This window comes from Anguilla rostrata, chromosome 10 (assembly GCF_018555375.3).
Source record: "Anguilla rostrata isolate EN2019 chromosome 10, ASM1855537v3, whole genome shotgun sequence".
NCBI lineage: Eukaryota > Metazoa > Chordata > Actinopteri > Anguilliformes > Anguillidae > Anguilla > Anguilla rostrata.
Window position 1 is genome coordinate 5,965,866 of NC_057942.1, and position 20,226 is coordinate 5,986,091.

The following is a 20,226-nucleotide window of genomic DNA, read 5'->3' on the forward strand; positions in this document are numbered from 1 at the left end:
TAAAAGAGTGCCACGACCAGAAACATATTTTAGGATAACAGTGCGTAACGACTCAGATTGCCAAGGAATCATAGATTCTTTCAGAATATTTTCAAGTTAAAAATCCTGCATAGTATGCTTTTAAACAGCATTAAATATATTGTTTGAGTATTTTGTGAGCTAAGACTGGAGTGGAGTACAACAAACCAGCCATAGCCATGTACATTACCCATACACACAGTCAGAGATACCAGGTACAGCAGTTAAGAGCTTACAAAATGGAGGACCTGAAGCTTAAACCCAAATGCCCTTTTCAGCATGCCGGCGACTGCAAGCAATGGCGTGGCGTTGGGGAGGCTGAAGTTCGGGGCCCCCACCGGCCGGGGCCCCGCCCCTCCCCGCGATCGCTCCAGGACGTACTCGCGGAGCAGCAGTCGGAGCCGGAGCCGGAGTCGGAGTCGAAGCGGATCCTCCCGGAGCTCCAGACGCTCCCCCGGTTCCTCTCGCAGCCGATCGCTGTCCTCAAGGAGGTCAGTTGGGTTTCCATGGCGATTCCACACACTGCCTTCCCAGCCCGGCTATTCAACGGGGCATTCCGAAGGGGGAAGGGGGCGGGGGTGTAAATCAGGGTTAAAAGCTGCTTACATTTCATTCGAATATTACTTCTTTCAAAGATTTCAGGCATTTTTGTTCTTGTGGCCTCCTGTTTGCACTGATAAATTTGAATGAAATGGAGGCTCAAGCTAAGGGATTTCTGTCTGCACATTTCAAGGTCATACTCCCATTCGCCCAGCTATGCAGCCAAATCGAGAAGCAGGAGGAGCTCGGCCAGTAGGAGTTCCCAAAGGAGCTCCAGTTATTCAAGATACACCCCCAGCAGGTACCCAGTATGCGTCTTTCAAAATGCCTTGCGATGCTTTAATGATGATAAACCAGCAATGGGAAGTCATGACATTATTATATTGTCATAGCAAACTGTCTCTCTTTACATTCAATTCAACTCCAACCCAGTGAATTGAAATATAATGAAACAATGAATATGGTGCAAACTGTTGGTATTTACATCCTTTTAAGAATTACAGCCCTTTTATAGTCAGACAGACAGACAGACAGACAGACAGACAGACAGACAGACAGACAGACAGATAGATAGATAATGTGTATTATGTGTCAGTGCATGGAGCAGGGGAAGGAGGGAGGCAGACAGTGAGCGAACAAGAGTCTCTCATAGGCCAGCATTGTCTGTCTTGATGTTGTTTGTTTCCAATGAACAGCAAACGTTCTGTTCCGACTCCGTCCTTTGTTGTCTCCCGCTGAAGGTCCAGAGAGCCAGAGAGAGGGCACAAGAAGTACGGCTCCTGCGAGAAGCAGACGAGACGGGGCAAAGAAAGACACAGACGCAGGTCCTACTCTCCCATGAGGAAGAGGAGGAGAGATTCACCCAGTCACCTGGAGGCCCGGAGAATCACCAGGTCCGTTCAGAACCTCCCAGTGCAGTCAGAAGGCACCCTGAATGTCCCGGGCTTACATGATCGACCTTGATCAACATAATGATCTCAGTAATAAAAGTATACTAATAGTAATAATTTTGAGAAATATTTAAACATCAAAGCCTCTTTTAAGTCACAGTTCTCTGACCCAGATTTAGTTTTATTTATCGTATTCATGATATTGTTGCATTTGTTGTTGGTATCTCGTTATCAGAATGCATGCTGGGATAGGGTGAGTGGGATTAAGACGGTGCACTCATTGCTTAAAAGTTGTTCTGGAGACATGGAGTAGACAGTAAACTGTCATTACACTGCCTTGGACCTTGTAGATTGACAATAACATTTCACAGCTAGTTCGCCCGTGAACTTCGCAACCCATTTCAATCAACTTTTTTTTTTTTTTGCAACAGCAATGACAGCATGAAAATGTTATTGTCCCCGATTTGTTGCGGGATTCACTACGGCGCTTTTCCCATTTACCACAAAGTCGTGTATTCCAAGATGGGCGGATAAAGAGTACTGGGGTTTCATTTTTAATAAGAGTGTTATTCGCCTACTTACCAAAAAAGCCTAAGCAGCGCGACTCATGCTGTTCTCCTGCGGGTTTTTTCCGCAGCGCCAGAAAGAGGCCCATCCCCTACTACCGGCCCAGCCCCTCCTCCAGCAGCCGATCCACCAGCTACTCCTCCTGGTGCAGCCTCTTCACCCGCAGTCGAACCCGGAGCCGGAGCTTGCTGTCCTCCTACCGCAGCTACAGTCGCAGCTCCTGGAGCACGCTCAGCGGGCGTAGCCGGAGCCGGAGCCGGAGCTACGACTCGGTTGGCAGCTACGGTCGTTCAAGGCGCTAAGCGAACGAACCCGGGTCGAGATCGCGGCGGCTCAATACAAGACAAAGCCCCGGGGTCCTATACGGATTTTTTGGGGTGCGGATACAGGATACGAGCGGTTCTGCGACTGACGGCTGAACTAGAAGACGTCTACAAGGGTTTCTAGAACCTTGAGCTTCTCGTCAATTTATTATTATTTTTGTGCTCCTTAATAGGACAGCGACGTCGATGTCAGGCGAATGACTGTAGATGAAGAAACAGAATGTATAAGTGTGCATTTTCCACCCCCCTTGTACCCTGTCCAATACCACCACTCGGTGGGTGTAATGCTGGTTTGTTCCTCTTCAGTGATATTGAAGGTCCTTGGATAGACTTGTATTCTCTTTTAGCTGTTCCAGCACCATTATGGCACATTTTCCTCTGTAGTTTCTCATTGTAAAAAAAAAAAAAAAAACCCAATTCTCTGGGTTTTCCCAGATGATCGTTGATATTCGTACTATTGAAGTAATGCTGTTTCAGCACTGCTGCGTTAACGCTAAAATAACAAAGGGAATACGTACATTTCTACAAGCGTTTCAGGTCCCCCAGGGCCCATCTCTGCAAAAGTATCTACTGACCACGCTCTCATAGATTATCACTAAAGTCACATGGTGGACGATACAAATGGATATAATTCTTAAATGTTCAGGCATTGCTTGGTACATCCAGACAAGTAGTTCCTCTGGATTTATGTTTAAAAGAAAACCATTTCAGGTTCCATTTGATGTTATTTCATGGTTAGTTTCGCAGCTGCTTTAAGTACGTACCTTCTGTACTGTAGTTCAGAAACACTCCCAACTCAGATGTAAGATCTATGGTGTTTAAAACATTCACCACGGACTCACCTTTGGCAAATTCTCGAGAGGAGGAAGCCAGCTCTGTGCCAGAATGGATCAAGCTTTCCATCAACTTTTGATTGGATTTATTCATTTATTTATTTATTCAAACTAGGGATCTTAAAGAGTGTGTTCATTGCATGGCCAGTGGGCAGTCTGTAGTTGTTTTTTTAATACAGTGTGACCTCCATATCTGAGGAAATGAAGATAGCGTTGGGTTGATGTGTGACTCATTTTCTATGTTTTAAAATTTTTCTTTATAGCATGGCATGCTACATATTTTTTTACATTCATTTACATTCATTTGTCAATGGGAGTGAGTCAAATGGAAAACATTAGCATCACCGTATACCCAACCACAATCTGTGCTTAATAGGAGATTTCTCCTCTTTGTTGAGGAATTCCAGTTCACTGCCAACATTACAGTATAAAACCCAGCTGTTCCGCTCTTCAGTCCATTGTTGTAAGTGTTGTAAGAGGCGCGATGTAAGATAGCATCTCCCGTAAAACAGATCAGGGCAGCGTGGGCGTGCAGTGCACAAGAACAGAACCGGATTATTTAAACTGAGGAAGGGCAGACCGTATGATCTTCGAACAGAACCGGATTATTTAAATTGGGGAAGGGCAGACCGTATGATCTTCGAGCTGACGCTATGACCCATAGACGGACAGCGAGTCTGCCCCAAACCTCAAACCTCATTGGCCTAGATCTGTGTCGCAAGGTCAGCTTTTTGTTGTTGCCGTGCCAACCGACATACTTTCTGTTGCATCTCGTCACCTTTCGAGGTGGACCAGCGTCTCAAGTGACCAAAGCAGCCAGAAGAATGGTTTTGTCAGTCGGACGGTCATTCAAACATTGCATTCATCTTACACAAAAGTCTCAGATCAGGAAACCGTTTCTAAAACACAGAGCTTTATTTATTATTCGGTTCAATGTGTATATTGTGTAACTGCAGTGTTTACGATATTTATTTGTCTATTTATTTGGATAACCAAGAGACTGCAAAGAGCTATGGAAACAAAGCCCCGTGTTTTTCATTCTGCACTTTCGTTTACATACTGATTAGTAGGACGCTCTTCTTAAAGTTGTATCTAGTCAAAGCTGTTTAGTATTTGAAAGGTCCATTGAACGTGGCTCAAATGGGCTGCCGTCTCTCTTTTTGGAATTTATGAAGGGAAAATTAAGTTATGAATCAGCTATTTAATGCATATTTATTCATGTATTTATTTTTGTGTATTATGTTTTTTTATAAATGTATTTATTTTGATGTATGACGTGTTTAGCACAACAGGAATGACTGCTGATTCAGTGATACATAAATTGTGACCAAGTTTACATAGACTTCACACAAGGAGACCTTTTCCTATGGTACACTTTCTCCTCCTTATGTGTTAATAGCATGAATATAATTATGATTCTGTTCCTCCATTACTGTGAATGTTTCAAAATAGCATCAGGGGAGACCTGTTCTAACAAAATAGTAAAAAAAAAAAAAAATATATATATATATATCCAGGGCGGTATTTATAGAGGAAATTTACTTAAGGTGGTACTACTTTTCAACCCACATTTCACAATTGATTTCATTTTAAGTTCTAGAAAAAAATAGAAACCATTTAAATACAATTTGCAAATTTAACTTTGAAACACACCTTAATTTCATTTTTTGATGAATTGCCCCTTTACACTTGATATAGTTGTTATTTTAAGGCATTTCTTAGGCGCTTCACTCCAAAATTTAATGGAACACTACATACAACTACAGAAAGTGAACAGGATTTGGTACTGGTGGAAAGACGTTACAATTTAAAACTGTATATTTTTCCCAAATTGTAAAAGAAAAGATGATACTATGTTAAAAGATGTAAAAACAAAATCTTACTTTTACCAAGATGTGTTCTCTATGCATTGTATATATTAGGACGACAGGTAAGACTTGTCCCTGGTATTGATTTACAGTTTGTCAAGTAATTTATTTAGAGAATTAGAAAGAATGGAGAATAACTGCAAAGAAAGCTATATTTCAAAGTACAAGTGATATGCTTTTTCAAGCGAGTTACCTTTTGTTTGCTTTTTGGTATACGGTATAAAAATGTTGGAATATGAATATGTATATTTAATGTTGTGTAAATAAGCATCAGTGTAACAAAATGGAGGGAGGGTATTTATTTAATTCAATTGTGTGTGGCACTATGGGAAAAATATGAACATGTCATTTCTGGCAGATTCTTTTTTTTTTTTGTATGTAGATAATTCCCCATTTCAGTGGCTCAGCAAATGTGTGCTTTCTAATGTCATTAAAAGAAAGAGGGAATAGCAAGAGATTTTCTTAGAAAAAATCATATGTTGGTTTAGATAAGATTGTGTATCCATAAGTCACAAGACAAATTGACACTGACTGTATTTAAAAAGCCATTTTCACACCCAGTGTGGTGTCACCAGAATAACAGTGGAGAAAATTTACTTGGGTTAAAAAAAATGTTCGCTGATAGTTTGCTTGCGCCAGTCAATGCTTTGACAGAAAGCTCCTTCAGTTAGGGCTCTGCACCTGTCATGGGGTCTTGTTTCTTCAATGTTCTACTCCACAACTTTCAAAATGGCGATCAAGTTACTGCTCATTTGTAGGCTAATAGTGTGACTGACTGAATGATCATCAGAGGATCATTCTACTGGATTCAATTTCAGGATATAAACTATATAACTAATAATTACATATGGGAAATCTATGATTAAGAGCACAAATAAAATGGCTGAGAGACTTTTACAGTATGTGGGGGTTGTTAAATTGATGCCTTGATGTATAATTTACGCTTTGCTGTTAGTTATTCTAATATTTACGGAAGTGTGCATTCCCGAGCCAATGCCTCTGAAAGTCAGCATTTCAATCAGCCAGTCATGCATGTGCTGTGTAAAAGACCGCAAATAAATTATTATTATCACTATTTTTTTATATAACTACTCATTCGACGATTAGACAGTGACTTGATCGCCATCTTGAGGCCGGAGGGATAAATGCAGGTGTGGATCAGCGCGTGACTCAAAGAGGTCACAGCAAGCGCAATCAGAAAACGGCCTTCTGATTACATTTAATAGTGTCATTGGAACCTATCAAAATGTGTGTGAACATAAATATTTGGGGAAATACTGATACCTTTCTTAAGTGTGTGATTTTGAGCTGAATTTATACCTGTGTACATAATGTGCCCATCAATCTCTCTAAATCTTAATCGTAATCCATATGGAATCCCCTTAAATTTAGTCTTCCTCTTGGATCTTGTGAGCCTGTAAAAATCCTGAATAAAAGCTGTTTAGAAAAATCTACCTTTTTATTTTACTTCAGTTTTTGGTCAACAAAAAAAAAGTTCCAGCCTCTGTAAGACACTCGGTTCGTTAGAATTGTTTGTTCTGAGGGAAGACACAAGTCTGCCATGCTGTCTCGGCAAATTTTGGAATATAAAACCTTACGGCATATTACAGGAACTTACGTGTTTGTATGATTAAAGCGGTTTGTCCTATTTGGTCAGTGACATCAGTTTGTGTATAACTCTTACCCAGCCTCTGGCCTTGCAGCCTTGAGCTCATTTCTATTAAAAAGCTAATGAGTTATTTGGGGGAGGGACGAGTCTCGGTGTGCTGGCTTTCCTGAATGACAGGGGCGATTGCTAAACTTGGACTGGAGGCGTCCAGAACCTCCTGTCAGCTGTTGCGCACATTCCGGTTAAGGCGCATAATCCAGAACCGCCGCCTTGGGGAAGCCCACTATATAAAAGCCGACAAACTGCAGCTGGTGTTTTCAGAAAACGCTTTGAGTGCAAAAGAAAAGCACCACTGGACTTTAAGTAGCACATGTAAATAAACCGGTAGAATAGGAGAAGTGAATGTTTATACTGAACATTTCTGGAAAAGCAAGGTGGTATTCAACAGTTTGTGATCTCAACTGAAAACCTTATTTGATGTAATATTTCGTTAAGGTTGTGGTAGTGTAGAAAAAGCAAAGAAAACAAAAGTAGTTACGTTTGCCCTTCATTGTCCAGGCGAATTACACAATGGCGGACGGAGAGTTCTACCCCTTGGGCAACAGGCAGAGGATCTCGCGGGACCCGTTTAGAGATCAGTCACTCGCTTCTCGGTTTATGGATGACGACTTTGGAATGGCACCTTTTTCCGAAGACCTGTCAATGGACTGGCCAGGCTGGGCACGACCCAGGCTAAGCACCCGATTGGGCTCCCCCTGGACCGGCTCCTTGCGGTCGGGGTTCCCTCGCTCGTCCAGGAGTGGTAGCCCCGGTCCTTCGTTCAGCTCGATGTACAGCGAGCCCCGTGGTTCGCCCGTCTCTGTCCCGGGAGAGCCATGGAAAGTTTGCGTGAATGTGCACAGCTTCAAACCAGAAGAGATTAACGTTAAAACTAAAGACGGATTTGTAGAAGTTTCCGGTGAGTATATAGAGTACTGTTGTTTCGACGGTTATTATTATTATCATTATTATTTGTAGTTGTAGTGGTATGTTTTTTTCCCCATTTTACAGCTCTCAACTAGAATATTGTCATCTGTACACACAGGTATAACAACAATGATGGTCTCTATCAGATTCACCGCTGGCAGCCTACTGTGTTAAAATTTAAGTGAGACTACATCTAACGTCATATTAGTTTCCAAACGATTCGATTGGCTTCTGTGCATATTCACTACTGCGCGTTCTGTGCGTCACTGACGTCGCATCTGAAATATGTGGTTGACAAGTGCAGCATCAGGCGGCCAAATCCGGATTATGTTACTTACTTCCCCATCTTTTCCTAATAACGACGACGAGGCTACTTTGCGCACCAACCAGTCATGTAGATTAGTTTGCACGGAAGACAGTCTGAGTGTGACCTGTGGCATGACTTCCTCTTACAATGCACCTGCTCGGATTCTTTCTGGATCATTCGGTGCTCCGGTAGCTTGTAACAACCATCTGGAGTCTTTATCAAAATGTCACCATACTGTTTTGACCTACAATGACAACCTGTAATGGAAAAGGTCCACCACTACTAAACGATTTTTCAAAACATTTCTGTCAGTCCCCTTTTATTTGGAGGATAAACAAGTGTAAGACCGTGGCGTTAACACAAGGAACTATGTTTGGAAATATGTTGTGCATGTGAACTGGTTGGTGCCAAATACATTTGTTTTATATTACTGCAGCAAGTAGCCTATACTTAATATGAAAAACAAAGTTTGTTTCTTCTGATATCTGGTGCTTCAGCCGTCTTCAGCGTGTGAAGGGATGCATTATGGGAATCGGGGTGACAGTCCAGAGGACGGCACCATTAGTCCCGTCATGCGCTTTTTATATCCACATTTTTTGTATGCCAGGTGGATCAGTCAGTCACAGTAGCAAGGCTGAAGGCCGTCCAAGCGACCTGACCTAGCGCTAAAAGTGCCCGTGTGCATGTCATGAAGAAGTGCGTGTGGATCACGCGTTGAAAATACTTTTCTGCACAAGTCAAGGGGCACACTCTATCCTGAGGCGCAAAATGCTGGGTTTGTTTTGCGATAGACTTTCAGATTCGGCCAGCGTCCCCAAAAGTGGTGCTCTTGAAATGAATTGGTTCTGAAATGGCTTTTCTCTGTGAGCGCGGACCGCAGATGAGACTCTCTGAGCACCGCGAGACGCTAAGCGCGACGGAACCTTTTTGGAATGCGAAATCGCGCGCCGCCAGGGATCAAGATTGGGATGCGGATAGATTGAGCCCCACCAGTGTTGTTTTCTGTTCTGTTCTGGTATTCTCCACTGTCAGAGATTTCACAAGGGGAGGGGGGGTTAGGATTACAAATAGCTTGGCCGACAGAGAGGGGGCAGGGCAGGGCAGTTTTCGCATGTCACGGCAACAGACGGGGCAGAAAGCAGCTGTTAACTGTGAGTGCTGGATTTAAGGCGAGGCCTCTACATACCCCCCACACTGTTCCAAGAATCTCTGTAACACCACGGCCAAAAAAATAAGTGCTTTCATTTTTTTTTTTTAAGATTCTGTGCTGTGTAGAAACAGACAGGCTGTCTCTGTTAACATGTACAAGGAGGAGGCCGATATATAAAACACTGGGCTTGTGGACACTTAACACTTTACGTCGCAAGATCACAAATCCGCGATTAGAATGTTCTCAACCGAACATTCCAATGCTGATGCACCAGTCACTGCTGGTAACTGAGAGCAGTGGAGTTCTAGAACTTTGAAGAAACATTCCAGAATATCTACTCATCAAAGGGTTGATCCAGAAACTGAGTATTACTTTTTAGGGACCGGAACACCGTGACAAAGCCAGGAGTTCACTTACGTTACACTGCAGGCATTTAGCAGATGCCCTTATCCAGAGTGACCTGCACAGCTTTTTGCATTTTTTATATAGAATCCATTTATACTGCTCAATACATACTGAAGCAATGTAGGTTAACTGCCTTACTTAAGGGTACAACTGCAGTGTACTACAGCCGTTAGGTTACAAGGCCAGTTCTTTACCTATTGTACTACACTGCATCTGGACGGATCTCGGACCGCAGTGATCCCTAAAATTAAACCATCATAATTCTGAGGAATCAAAAGCTTACCCATGGTGCCATATATTTCAGGCCTATGTGGAATTTGAAATGGCTACATTTAAATATCCTCATGAGGTTTTCCTGTTAGACCGGTGTGGGAGGGGGTGTCAGACTCCAGTCCTGGAGAGCCAAATTGTTTACTGGTGTTCTGTGTTTTTCAGTACTCAAGTGAATTGGCTGCGATTCAAAGGGTAGCGTAAAAAACAGCATAGACTGCAACCCTCCCTCCCTGAGTTTGGTACCGCTGTGGTATACTAATATTACAGGAACACACAGAAATAGGTCAGCATACAGTGCCGATAATGTGCTTTGGGAGTACATCGCAAGCCGCCCTTGAGGACTCCAATGATGCAATAACAGTATTGCTAATGAGAAATCTAGTCCTACATCATGACAAGAATATTTGGAAAGAGCAGTATTGTGGGCCGACCTAAGTCATGTTATGTTGACTTGTGTACATTTTGCTCTCTTTGTCCTAGGAAAACACGAGGAAAAGCAAGAAGAGGGGAGCATCGTGACAAAAAACTTCACCAAGAAGATCCAGTGAGTATCCAGAAGCTTCCAGAATGATTGGCTGGATAGTTCCGCTCTCATGGGTGCAAGGCATTAGTCTACTTTCCTATTATTAGAGCGCCAGCCATTGAAGCCAGGGATTTAAATAGAAGGATCGCAATTCTCGTGTGCAAGCGAAGCAATTAAAAATCTGATTCTCTGTACGCATGGAATGGCTGAATTGTCCAAATATTATTTTTTCATAATAAATTATACTCTACAGTAATACTGAATTTGCATTAAAAAATTATAACTAATATTAGATAAGTTTCTGAGGGGAATTAAAAATAATTGTTGACACGCTGTTATATTGGTGTTGTTTGCAGTTTAAGTAATACTGAAACTAATATAAAAACTTATAGGAAATTACAGTATGATTCCCTAGGAATGTAATGACTTTAAAATAGTAATTGTTTGAAAAACAGATGTTCAAACAATGAGTCATGTCCATTTCTATTTCAACTATGAAGTCTGATAAACATATAAAATGACCTCTTGTTTCAATGATGGAAATTTTAATGTAGCAACTATTGTTGTTTGATTTGATCTGACAGCTATTGCTTTTTATAATGACCAACATTTTCCACCTTTTTTTCCGTAATTATATGCTGTAAGAGTAAATGGATTGCAAAGATAAAACAAATTATTTTAAAATGTTAAACTACAAATGATTTCTTAAACAAGATATTTTAAAAATGAATGCTAATATGTACTTTTCAGGGTTTGCCAAATAAACCTTTACGTGTCTTGCACTGTGCAAGATGGTGGATGTAGCTAGGCTATTGCCAGTTCATTGTAGGACCCCTTTGTGTTTACGAAGAGCGTATGGCTTTGTTGCCATGCAACACTTTTCCTTTAATTGGATCACAGAACTCAGAGCCGCACAGCGAATCAGAGTTGGTCTTACAACAGCGTCACTTCAGGAGTTTTAATTCCGTGTATTGGGATGGCAGGTCCGGTAGGTAACGTTACCGGTCATATAGAAACTGGTGCAAGATAATGACTTCTTCACTCCAGGTATATTGTTTTTTTGTTTTTTTTTAAAGTCAAATACGGTTCACATTCACCGCTGCGCCTGTACTGACAACTGCTTCTTAACTAGGCTACTGTAGCTACCCTGCAATGCCACATTTCTAAATTAATGTTAGCTAGCTCTATAGATCCTCTCCCAACATACAAACAATTAATAGGTTTGTTGTGTACAATAGCACATTTTTGGGGTAGCATTGCTTCAAAATACAGCTTGTTTAATTTGTGTGAGGTAAGATAGCCACTAACTAGGTGTAATTTTTTTTTGATGTCAGTACTTTTAATGGTGGGCTTAGATTTCGCCAGTTTGAATGAATGACTTATAGACAGTGTTTTGTATGTGTGTGTAACTTGGCTGTTTTGTACACTGAAAACATCAACATTTTCCGCCCTTTTTTGTATCCTGGCCTTTAGAGTTGTAGTAATGGCATTGCTACCTTCTCTTTTATCAGTTTGAGCAATGGTTATTCAAAGGCATCTGACTGTTTTAGGTTGAGTCATTCAGTAAAGGGAGTGGACCTTTCTCCCTCTCCCTCTCTCTCTCTCTCTCTCTCTCCACCCTTGGCTTCTCGAGCTGTGTTTCAATCTTTTCTTGGAAAAGAAAGCATATTGGAGATTTTTCTGGCAGTCACACAGAATCAATGTGAGTGATAAAAAAAAATAAATAAATAATAAAAATGAGAATAAAACTGTAGCCAGAGGTAAACAAAATTCAGCAGCGGACAGATAAGGTCGCGCAGTGTCCGGAGTAATAACCTGTCTGAGTGATGTGACTTTGCCGGAGAATGATGACTTTTGCCACTCGATATTTGCCCTGCCCGATAGACTGCGGGTGCGAGACGGCCCAATTTTTGCGATGATGTATGTATTTCTCATTCTCCAGCGGCACGTTGGGAAGGAAATAATATCCTGCCTCCTTTCGCGCCGGCCTCTGCAGACACGCGGAGAGGTGCGGGGATTGTGTGAGGACTGTGCTAATTAAATGGAGGGTGGGCACAAATTCTGACGTGGCCCCCGGTTTATTTAAGTACCTCAGCGACTTGGCAGCTTTTATGGAAAGCGCGGCAAGGCCTTTTTAGGCTATGGCACTTGACAAAGCCCGGGCTCTCGCTCGCTTTCTCTCTCTCTGTCTCTGTTTCTCAATCTCTACTCCCCTACCCCCCCCCCTTCATTCTCTTCCTCTGTCTCTTCCCCTTCCTTCCTAGTCCCCTTTCTCTCTCTCGCTGTCTCTCCCTTTATGTATGTCTGTCCCTTTCTTTTTCTCTCTCCCCCTTCTCCTCCACCCTTTTCTCTCTCACTCTTTCTTTTTATCCATCTATCCATCTTTGAAGCTCCTCTATTTCACAGTGTACACGTCTCTGTGTGAGGAGGACCATATTTAAATACTCATTTTACAGCCGGGGCTATTTTTGTGGGTGAAAGTGCCTTTACTGTGTAGAAATCTCATCATTGTCATTCGTACAAACGATCCATTTCGGTTCGCCGCTAATGTATTTGAACTGAGATTTTAGCTATTAAGACCACCATTATGGCTTCTTTGGACAGTGTCTGAGGTCTGAGACCTGGATCTCATTATGAATGGCAATGTAGCTTAGCTGCTTGTAACCCCACTTTTTCCAAGGTCCTATGTATGTGCCCACTATGTCAGGAATGTTTGGATTTCCTGTTTGTATATTAAACATAGAAACATGATTGTATTTTAGTCATATGTATTCTATATCTTTTACTGTTACCTACCCACGGACCGCAGATGGAATCTTGCTTGATAGCTCATTCCGAGACAGCCCCGTAAAACAAATGAATAAACAAATTAATGAATTAATGAATTAATTTGCTAATTAATGGGGCAGATGGTTGTCCGTGCAGCCTTCTTTAAATGGTTAAATCAATGCAATCTTGTACAGTCTGGCTTTCTACAAATCTATCCATGACATGTCTGTCGAGTATCATTCCATGATTTTTTTAAACCAGTTCTCTTGCGTTCCCTCTTTCTATCTTTCTCCCTCCTTCCTTAAAAAACGAGCCATTATTAGGCAGCTTCTACGCTCTTATAAACATCCAGCTTTTGTTAACATTAAAGCCTAAAAAAAAAACCTTATAGGAGAAAATGTAATTTTCTCTATCACAAAATTGGTTGCTGCCAGTCTGCTTTAACAGATGATTGTAATGTATGCTGATGGCAATTTCAGGTGATAAAACGTCCATCAGGCGGGAATTGGTAATTGGAATCTTGACTTTCCGTCTGCATTCCACACCTAGAGCCCCCTTTTTTTCCCGCAGCAAACGATGCAGCACTAACATTTTAATGAAAACCACGACATAAATTTTTAAAAATGTATCTTCAGGCGTCGAGAATGTTAGGTCGGAACGAGGTGTTTGGGGAGGGTGTGGGGGGGGGGGGGTTGGGGGAGGAGGATCTGCGGTGTGAACTCAAAGCCGGATTTTGAGGTCAGAGGGGTCACCTTGGCGGAGCCGGAAATATTTCCCTCACGTTTAGTGCCGGAGCCCGGCTAACGCTCTGAAGTCCTCTCGGTAGATGGGACTTGACAAGGTGTCCGTCAAACGCCATCGGCTCGGTAGAAAATTTGAATGAGCGGCGCTTTGCGAAGCGAGCGGGTTGACGAACTCCCGAGAGGCAGCCGTACCGGACACAATGGGCCACTTTTCTGCGGGGTTGCGGTAATTTTCACACCTGTTTTCCGTCTGTCCCTTTTTCCAGAATACCGTCAGATGTTGACCCCGTCAGCGTCTTCGCCTCCTTGTCTCCTGAGGGGGTCCTCATAATCGAGGCGCACCAGACGCCCCCTTACTACCTTTTCAGCAGCGAGCCACCCAAAGAGAAGGAAGCGCCGGAGCTCCAAACTCAGGAAGCCCCCTTGGCTTAGGAAGCGTTGGCCTTGATGATGGGACACAAGCACGCGACAGCCCCTCCAACCCCTCCTCCCCTCCCACCCCAAAACTTCTGTGACATTTAAGAACGTCCTCCTGGTTAGATGAACACGCTTTACAAGCTCGCCCTGTAAAGTCAGCTGGACCCATCCGACAACGACCCCAAGTAACCAATCAAATTTCAGAACTAGAAGGTGGCCTGCCCCAGCGGAGCCTAGCTTCTTGGTGGTCAAGATGTGAAATGTCAAAAGACAAAGGAAGTTTGCAGGTAACCGCCCACCTGGATAATCCCATGACGCTGAAGGGTAGGCCGTGTATCAAGCGAGCACAAATAAATTAGATATCTGCTTTTCAGTGTGACACCATCCCCTGTGCAATCCCATCCTTCACCAGCAGGTCACATGACCCAGAATTCTCCAAAAAGGCCACCAGACAGGGTGTTTTTTATTTTGCCACATGTGGTGCCTTTTTTAAAGATAATGTCAAACTGTCCAGAGTTTGCCTGTGTACGTTTGATCAAGCCGATCAAATCGACGTGTAGGTGTGCACACCTCGTCCATGGAGTGGGCTTGGTTCTCAATCATATTTTGTTGGAGAAATTTTATAAGAAATAGTAACTTCAACAGTGTGTAACAATGTGTTTTTTTTTCCATGTGTAAATATGTTTTCTTGAGAAAAGTCAATACATCGATCAGTCCAGTGACATTATAGAGGTCTTACAAAATGGTGTTCTTTGCCTTTTTTTTTTTTTTACTTGTACATGTGACGGTGTTTGTTATGCAAAATGCATACATTCTTGACAGCGCTCCACCAGATGTCTTTGTAATGTTTATGAAACAATAAACCCTCCAGACGCTACTCTGCTCGGTGTCACGTCTGTGTCTTTTGTTTGACATTCATAAACTTTGGGGAATGTTCTAGGAGGGGCCCGTTATTCACGCAGCAGGAGTAATTTGGCGACGGGCTCGTCTGAGACTTGTACGCGGTAGCTCGGCTGTGTCTCGGTCCCTCACGCAATCGCTCACTCACGCCCCTGAGCCTGCGATATTTCTGGGAGCTTAGAGGTTAGACTGGTTTAAGATGTCACACGAGCTGTCGGTATATTAAGCAAAAATCTATATTAAAGCAGGTATTTTAATATTCTCAGTAATGTCACAGCACCTGACAGATAGAATGTATGTGAATTATTACTGATTAATACTTTTTGTCATACGTTCACAGTGACCTCCATTATTGTCCATTCGGTGGTGGTTTACTCTATGATTGTATCTACTGTACTGTATGTACTGGTGAGGCAGGTAATGTCATGTATAATCGGTGAAGATGGCTTGGTTAATTGTTTATTTTGTGCCTAAAGATGAGATGGGTTGTGACCCAGACAGAGATGATCCATGCAATAGTTTATTAGTGCTCCCAGGTAGAAAGGTTACAGTACGGTCACCATAGGTCATTTAGTGCTAGTTTTGAGACTGTAGGTTATTGCGGTCGAGAGTTGGGCCAGGGCCAAGGAAGCTGCAGGTTGCTTGAAGAAGACCTGGACTGATCAAGATTCGGGCGCCCCCTTGGTGAACTCGACCTGCTCTATTTCCTGCTGTTCTGGGATGTCCTGCTCAGGTCTTGGGGCTTCCTGGCTGGGATCCGCAGAAGTGGATTCCGGGGCTTCCTGTACAGGTTCTCCAGCGGCGTCCTGCTGGGGTCCGGTCTCAGATGAGGGGTCTCCTGGCTCCCCCTGCCCCTCCGCGCCTCCATCTGGGGCGGGCTGATCCTCCTGGTTCCCCGAGGCCTCCTGCGGTTCCTGTCCCACGTCGCCCTCCTCTTGAGCAGGTTTGGGATCTACTTGTTCTTCGGCTGCGCCCCCCTCGGGCTGAGCGGGTGCCTCCTCACCCCCCGAGACAGTGGCTCTCTCCTCCACCAACACCTCAGAATCATCTGCCTGAAGCTCCTCCCATTGCTCCAAGGAGGACTCTGATTGGACAGCTGGAGCTTGCTGTGGCTGGTCCCCGCCCTGTGGTTCGTCGCTGGGGCCCTGTGTGGGCGGAGTCTGGAGTTCCTCTGTGTCTGCAGCCTGCGTTTCCCCACTCTCCTCCCCTCCAGCGGTTTCTTGGGTCTTGGCTCCCACTGCTGCCGGGTCATCCTTCACATTGCACTCTGAAGACTGAAGCTTCTCTTCTACCTGTAGAAGATGGCAGCCATTTTTCTTATGGACAACAGAGGAAAGACCTGGAAACACTCAAAGATGCAGTGTTCTGAAGGATTATTTAGTTTGCTCAGTGCTATGAGAAATCAGGTGTCATCAAGCTCTGGAGAATAGGCTTTTCCATAAATGGAAACCTTATGGCACACTCACTAGCAGTGATGAAATGACTACTCAGGAAGAAAATAACATTTGCACTCTAAATTTAGAAATTGTAACCCAAATGTAAACAAGTGTATCAGATTGTGAACAACAAGACGAAACCTCAAATTATCTTTCTAATTGCTGGTCCCTGTGCTATAAAACCATGCCAGATTTTTTATGCAGCTGGTCAATTATGAGTCTGATCCATTTGGCAGCATTACATTTAATCTGACAGACAGACAAGCTGAGGTAAAACCTGGCAACTCATGGAGGATTAGCAAATAGTGACAGTCACAGATAGTCAGAGCTTAGAAACTTGGCTAAGAAATACAAACTACCCGTTTGAGTGTAACGTAAAGCAGCCGCAAGCACACAAGCAGAAGGCTGCCTATGTCAGTCCAAAATATACCCATCTGAAATTGGACTTGTATGGTGAAAAGTGACACAGGAAAGGTACGTTCAGCTGTGCAGCCATTTTGAAAAGAGGCAGACTTTTTTGTTTTGCGATGTTCCTGTGACCTGGGCTTTTTTTCGTGTTAGCGTTCATCTTCATTATTTCTTCACCTGGATGGGGATGATGATCTCTGCTGGGTGGGAGGAAGCAGGCAGCGGGCCCTCCACAGACAGCACCCCGTCACCGGACAGAGAGGAGCTTACGTGCTGGAGATCAATCTCGGCTGGGAGTCTGCAACAGGTAACAGGTAACAGCCATCCAATCACATGGCAGATAGAAAAAAATATATATATATCTTTATGAAAACAGCAAGCTGTGAAACAAGGACGATTTGTATGACTACAGAGAGAGTTCCGGCGAAAACTTATCAGAGTGAACAACTTCAGCCAAATATGCAGTCTGTTAACCTCCCGACCTGCTGCTGTCCAGCTGACGCAACATATGGCCGCTGTTGTCAGGACTTACTTGTATTTTCTTGTAAAATATCTAGAGACAAAGCCGTGTTCGTCCTCCCTCTCCTCATGTTTCCCTGGGGATAAGGTCAAAATGAACCGTATATCACATATGGAAATGAAACAGCTCAACTCCAGTATTTTAGTACCTCGTCTGATATAATAATTGTCAACGTAATTATTCGTTCCCACATTTGCTTAACTGGGTGACTGTCAGCTCCTAGCCTCAGCAAACACATTCAAGTGTCTCCAGCTCCACATAAATATGTATTGTAAAACTGAATAGATTTTTGTACATCTAGGAAAGGCAAATCCAGTAAAAAAAATAAAATAAAAAAAAATGAATAGGCCAACCAGAAGTATATCCACCAATCACAATCTGCCATGTTCCATTAGCTGTCACTAATGTACTCTGTGACTGGTGAAGCCTCCCTGGGCATACAGGTACACTTAAGGTGATTTTACAACCAGCCTATCTTTATTTTAGTATGCCTGAGAAAGACTATGATGAGTAAAGCCAATATATTACTGTACCTGTGATCTCCAGATAACCCTCCTTGGTTTTTATGCTTATTTCCTCTGGGGAGAAGTGGTTGACGTCCAGGTTGACTTGCCACCTGTCCTGTCCGGTGAGGATCTCAGAAACGCCCCCGGGTAGTTTGGGACAGGGGTGCAGGGGGGTCTGTGCGGACGAGGAGAAGAGAGGGGCACGTCTGTACCCCATCCAAGAGGAGGTGCCCAGCTGCCTCCCAGCGCTCTCAGCCCAGCTGAGGTCACAGGGCATCGGGAAAGGGGGCGTCCCGAAGTCCTGGTCGAAGATTCGGCTCCACTGCGGCCAGCGCCGGAACGGGTCCCAGGTCAAGTCTCGGCAGAACAAGGGTTGCGGCAGAGCTTTGTCCTCTTCAGCCATGGTCACTGAAAACTACCCAAGGAGTTTTTTTTTATTTTTTTTATTTTTTAAACAAACAAACAAACAGACTACACAGTGGCCCTTTGATATATGACTCTTCGGTTCCCTCGGCTGCGCAGTCAGAAAAATAGATTTCGAGTTCAGTCCATGAGCAATTACAATGCACCAGTCGGAAATAAAGAGACGAAAGACAATAGAAGGAGATTAATAACGGGCAAAGGGTTCGCTGAAGCGTTGTGCAGCTAGGAGACATCTCCCTCCCTCTTTATATACCCTTCCTGTCCTTTTAGCACTTATTAAGCATTCATAATTAGCCAATGCGATGGGAAGGTAAGAATGAGGTGACAACTACGGGGACGTTGCCGCAACTTTTCTGTTGCCAGGGCGATAGAGAAGGAGACGCTAATTATCTGTATTTATAGCAGTGAAGGGGAAACGGCAAATACTTTGTCGATGACTCCGGCCATCGTGGCCGAAGCTGCTGTCTGCTGACAGTCATGGTGCGTCTTGGCACCCTTTCGTCCTCTGTTCGGAAACCACAGTCATCGATTCTAAAACAGAACAAAGAACTTACCGAAGCACAGTTCCATAGGAGGCCTTAGAATTTGGGCTATTGTTTAAGTAGGAGCTGGACTGAGGACGAATTTCAAATTTAATTGGAACAGATTTTCATATACAGCATTATACTATATATAATTTTCTAATTTGAGTGTACTTTGTCTTCAGTTTAAAGAAACCCAGTGCACCACTGCTTCAAATAGGAGGTAGGCAGAGGCTATGCACACCCATTATTTTCATCATTAAAAAGCAAAGCTGTGCTCGCGTGCGTGTCAAACTGAGGTGCCCGGGGGACGGCCGTCGAACGAGCTCGGTTTTCCCCCAATACACGGCGCGTGACAGATTAAACAACCGCGCGAGTCATTCGTCAGCACGAGGGTTTAGCCTCATTCCCAGAGGTGGCAGGATCAGCCTGCATCTACAAATTGTCCTCAGTATTTAGCACTGGAAATGAACCGAAGGAGTTGAGTGGACGTCGACTTGCAAGGTCACGTAAAGGAAGAGGTGACATTGCAAATCCCCAAAGCACCCGAGCCCCAGGCTCCACGTCCCGGCCATTTCAGGCGTACAGCAACTTTTAAAAATGGCTCAATTAATTTGCAATGACACGCAGAATGCGAAGATACAAGATGCAAGATATAAGCTCCTACTTTTTTTTTTTTTCTTGGACCGAAAAGAGACTTGTGGTACTGGTGCCATCCCAATTAGAATTACAATGCTGCTTCCGAAGATAGTGAGGATTTCCACCGATGAAAGAGTCGGTCGGCTCCTCCCTGTCTATTTTGCTTTTCTGCTAATGAGTTTGTGCCACTGCTTCAAGGTATTAATGAACCAGACCCGCCCCAACAAATCCTAGAGGAATCTAATAAACCCCTGCCACTGTACAGTATGTAATGAGAAACTATCAAATAAAAGTCTGCTTAATGACTGGCCAGGGGGGAAAATAAACACTTGCCTTGGAAAGATAAAAATGGACCTAATAATGTTTTCCACAACAGACAAGCATGCATTTTGAACAGTAGCTCACAATAAATGCCTAGCTACTGTGACTCTGACTGTGTTCATCCAGTGAAAGAACCAGATATACAGAGGACTCATATAAAGGAAACATATGTTGTTATGAATAACAACAATAATTATTTTTATTATTATTATTTAATTAGTTTATAATAAATAAATAAATAAAATGTAGGTCAGAAACAAATAGAAGTTCTGCAATAATGCAGAGAGAAAAAAACGAATTTTTTTCTCAAGAATCAAAACAGTACTAAATTACACCACGCTGACACCAGCA

The 20,226-nt window shown here is 43.3% G+C and overlaps 3 protein-coding genes across 3 annotated transcripts in view; 2 read left to right on the forward strand and 1 right to left on the reverse strand.

Moving 5' to 3' along the window:
* The window catches only part of srrm4 (serine/arginine repetitive matrix 4), a 62,026-nt gene extending 55,533 nt beyond the window's left edge, over positions 1-6,493 (forward strand). The window contains exons 10-13 of the mRNA XM_064353677.1: positions 297-509; positions 752-859; positions 1,299-1,451; positions 2,086-6,493. Of these exons, the coding sequence (XP_064209747.1) occupies positions 297-509; positions 752-859; positions 1,299-1,451; positions 2,086-2,317 (706 nt within the window). The 3' untranslated portion in view covers positions 2,318-6,493. The remainder of the gene's footprint in view (positions 1-296; positions 510-751; positions 860-1,298; positions 1,452-2,085) is intronic.
* Positions 6,494-6,712: 219 nt separating this feature from the next.
* Positions 6,713-14,331, forward strand: hspb8 (heat shock protein b8). The gene is made up of 3 exons (XM_064353679.1): positions 6,713-7,606; positions 10,230-10,293; positions 14,051-14,331. Exons 1-3 carry the CDS (start codon positions 7,219-7,221, stop codon positions 14,214-14,216), a joined length of 618 nt encoding a protein of 205 aa, XP_064209749.1. The 5' UTR covers positions 6,713-7,218; the 3' UTR covers positions 14,217-14,331.
* A 1,276-nt stretch (positions 14,332-15,607) lies between these two features.
* si:dkey-1k23.3 (heat shock protein 67B1) lies at positions 15,608-18,624 on the reverse strand. The gene is made up of 4 exons (XM_064353678.1): positions 17,999-18,624; positions 17,478-17,541; positions 17,123-17,243; positions 15,608-16,393 (listed from the first exon to the last, which is right to left on the reverse strand). Exons 1-4 carry the CDS (start codon positions 18,372-18,374, stop codon positions 15,764-15,766), a joined length of 1,191 nt encoding a protein of 396 aa, XP_064209748.1. The 5' UTR covers positions 18,375-18,624; the 3' UTR covers positions 15,608-15,763.
* Between the last annotated feature and the right edge of the window lie 1,602 nt (positions 18,625-20,226).

Excerpts from the sequence above, each read along its gene's own strand:
- hspb8 (XM_064353679.1), top strand. The coding sequence starts at position 7,219 with ATGGCGGACGGAGAGTTCTACCCCTTGGGCAACAGGCAGAGGATCTCG. Across the intron at positions 7,607-10,229 it reads CGGATTTGTAGAAGTTTCCG|GAAAACACGAGGAAAAGCAA; the intron begins GTGAGTATATAG and ends TCTTTGTCCTAG. Across the intron at positions 10,294-14,050 it reads AACTTCACCAAGAAGATCCA|AATACCGTCAGATGTTGACC; the intron begins GTGAGTATCCAG and ends CCCTTTTTCCAG.
- si:dkey-1k23.3 (XM_064353678.1), bottom strand. The coding sequence starts at position 18,374 with ATGGCTGAAGAGGACAAAGCTCTGCCGCAACCCTTGTTCTGCCGAGAC. Across the intron at positions 17,542-17,998 it reads GGGTTATCTGGAGATCACAG|GGAAACATGAGGAGAGGGAG; the intron begins GTACAGTAATAT and ends CCTTATCCCCAG. Across the intron at positions 16,394-17,122 it reads AGATCATCATCCCCATCCAG|GTAGAAGAGAAGCTTCAGTC; the intron begins GTGAAGAAATAA and ends CATCTTCTACAG.